The sequence below is a fragment of the Cyprinodon variegatus genome, unplaced genomic scaffold (genome assembly GCF_000732505.1).
Source record: "Cyprinodon variegatus isolate N-32 unplaced genomic scaffold, C_variegatus-1.0 Scaffold479, whole genome shotgun sequence".
In the NCBI taxonomy this organism is placed as follows: domain Eukaryota; kingdom Metazoa; phylum Chordata; class Actinopteri; order Cyprinodontiformes; family Cyprinodontidae; genus Cyprinodon; species Cyprinodon variegatus.
The window spans coordinates 114853-116453 of record NW_015150932.1 but is presented as its reverse complement, the minus strand read 5'-3'; the positions used below and the strand labels follow the sequence as shown (position 1 = coordinate 116453).

The 1601-nt window shown below is 39.4% G+C and overlaps 1 protein-coding gene across 1 annotated transcript in view; it reads right to left on the bottom strand.

Annotated features, from left to right (window-relative positions):
* Positions 1-154, bottom strand: part of LOC107094331 (TRAF-type zinc finger domain-containing protein 1-like) — a 17787-nt gene extending 17633 nt beyond the window's left edge. Inside the window, exon 1 of the mRNA XM_015389886.1 lies at positions 12-154. Within this exon, the coding sequence (XP_015245372.1) occupies positions 12-55 (44 nt within the window). The 5' untranslated portion in view covers positions 56-154. The remainder of the gene's footprint in view (positions 1-11) is intronic.
* Between the last annotated feature and the right edge of the window lie 1447 nt (positions 155-1601).

Sequence of the window (1601 nt, the reverse complement as noted above, 5' to 3'; positions counted from 1 at the left end):
CAGTTTCTTACCAGGAGCCGCAGGTTCGAGTCGGTTCCGGTTCCGAGGTTTCCATCTGGACCTGCTGACTGTCGGTCCAAAGATCAGCGGTTCGGTTCGGTCTGCGGGGTTCGGTCTGCGGGGTTCGGTCTGCCGGGTTCGGTCTGCGGGGTTCGGTCTGCGGGGTTCGGTCTGCCGGGTTCGGTCTGCGGGGTTCGGTCTGCAGGGTTCGGTCTGCAGGGTTCGGTCTGCCGGGTTCGGTCTGCCGGGTTCTGTTTTCTGGTCTTCTGTCACTTTTCTCCTGAACAGAAAGTGAAATCATCTGCTGTGCAGTTCACCAGATCCTCCACTGCGGGGCGCTGTTTGACTGACTGACCTGCTGCTGTTAGCGCTGCTAGGCAGGTTTATTCTCTATTTAATAGCAGAATAAAGTCATAAAATGACCAGAATAAAATCATAACATTATTAGAATTAATAAAATGACCAGAATAAAGTAATCAAACCTGTTTCAGGTAGAAAGCTTCCAGCTCAGAGTCATTTTTAAATCGTTTTAAAGTTCTGACACAGCACATCTTCACATGATGCTCCACATTCCTCATTTTAGGGAAGGCGGTGCATCTTGTAAGAGTTATAAGTCATAAAATACAACTTTATTTATTCATTTATTAAGACTTTATTCTGTTAATGTTACAACATTATTCTAATAATGATTTTATTCTCGTATTTGACAAAGGCTGCCGGTTTGATTCCAGCTTTGATAGGAACACTGTTGGTCTTTAGTTTTATTGGTCCTTTGCAAAAAAATTCATGCTCTTTTTTTATGCTTAATCTGAGCATCAGGTCACATTTAGTTTAAAGAGAACAGCAGCATTTCTTCCTACATTAATACTAATCTCAGCACTACACACACTAGATGCTGTTATTAATGTTTAAAGCATCACTGGCTCTGATCAATGTGGAATTAGGACTTTATTTCCACTTTGAAAAGGTTTACATTTAAACCAGCGACTAAGACAGAAGCTAAATACGTTCCTATTTAACCAAATATAGTCTAAATGTGTCTGTTATATGTGGATTTAGTCTGTTTTTATTTGAAGATATAGAATTGTGCAGAGATAAACCCCACTGTTATTTTTTATCCAATAACTTCTGTCTGTATCGTGCATAATAATACATTCAAGGGACGGCAGATAAATGTATTTTATTTACATTTTCACTGGAACTATAAGAGGAAATGATTTAGCATTTAAAATATTAACTTCACTATAAAAGTTATACATCTGGGCTGCAGTTACTCTGTATTTCATGTATTTTATTTAAGGCTGAAACCATTAATCATATTAATCGATTATTTAAATAATCGCCAACTAATGTAGTAATTGATTATGTCAGGGTTCCTGTGTGTGTGTGTGTGTGTGTGTGTGTGTGTGTGTGTGTGTTAGTGCGAGTTGTGCATCTCTACTATAGAGGATCTTTGTGGAGAACTTGAGTCGTCTTCACAGGTGAAAGTAATCTTTATAATCATAATGCTGGGCTTAAAAGAGCCTCATTCAGTGCTGGTTTCATGTGTTTTCTAGAAGTTTAGTTGCTTCCTGGTCTCTTGCTTCCCTCCAGTATTTTTC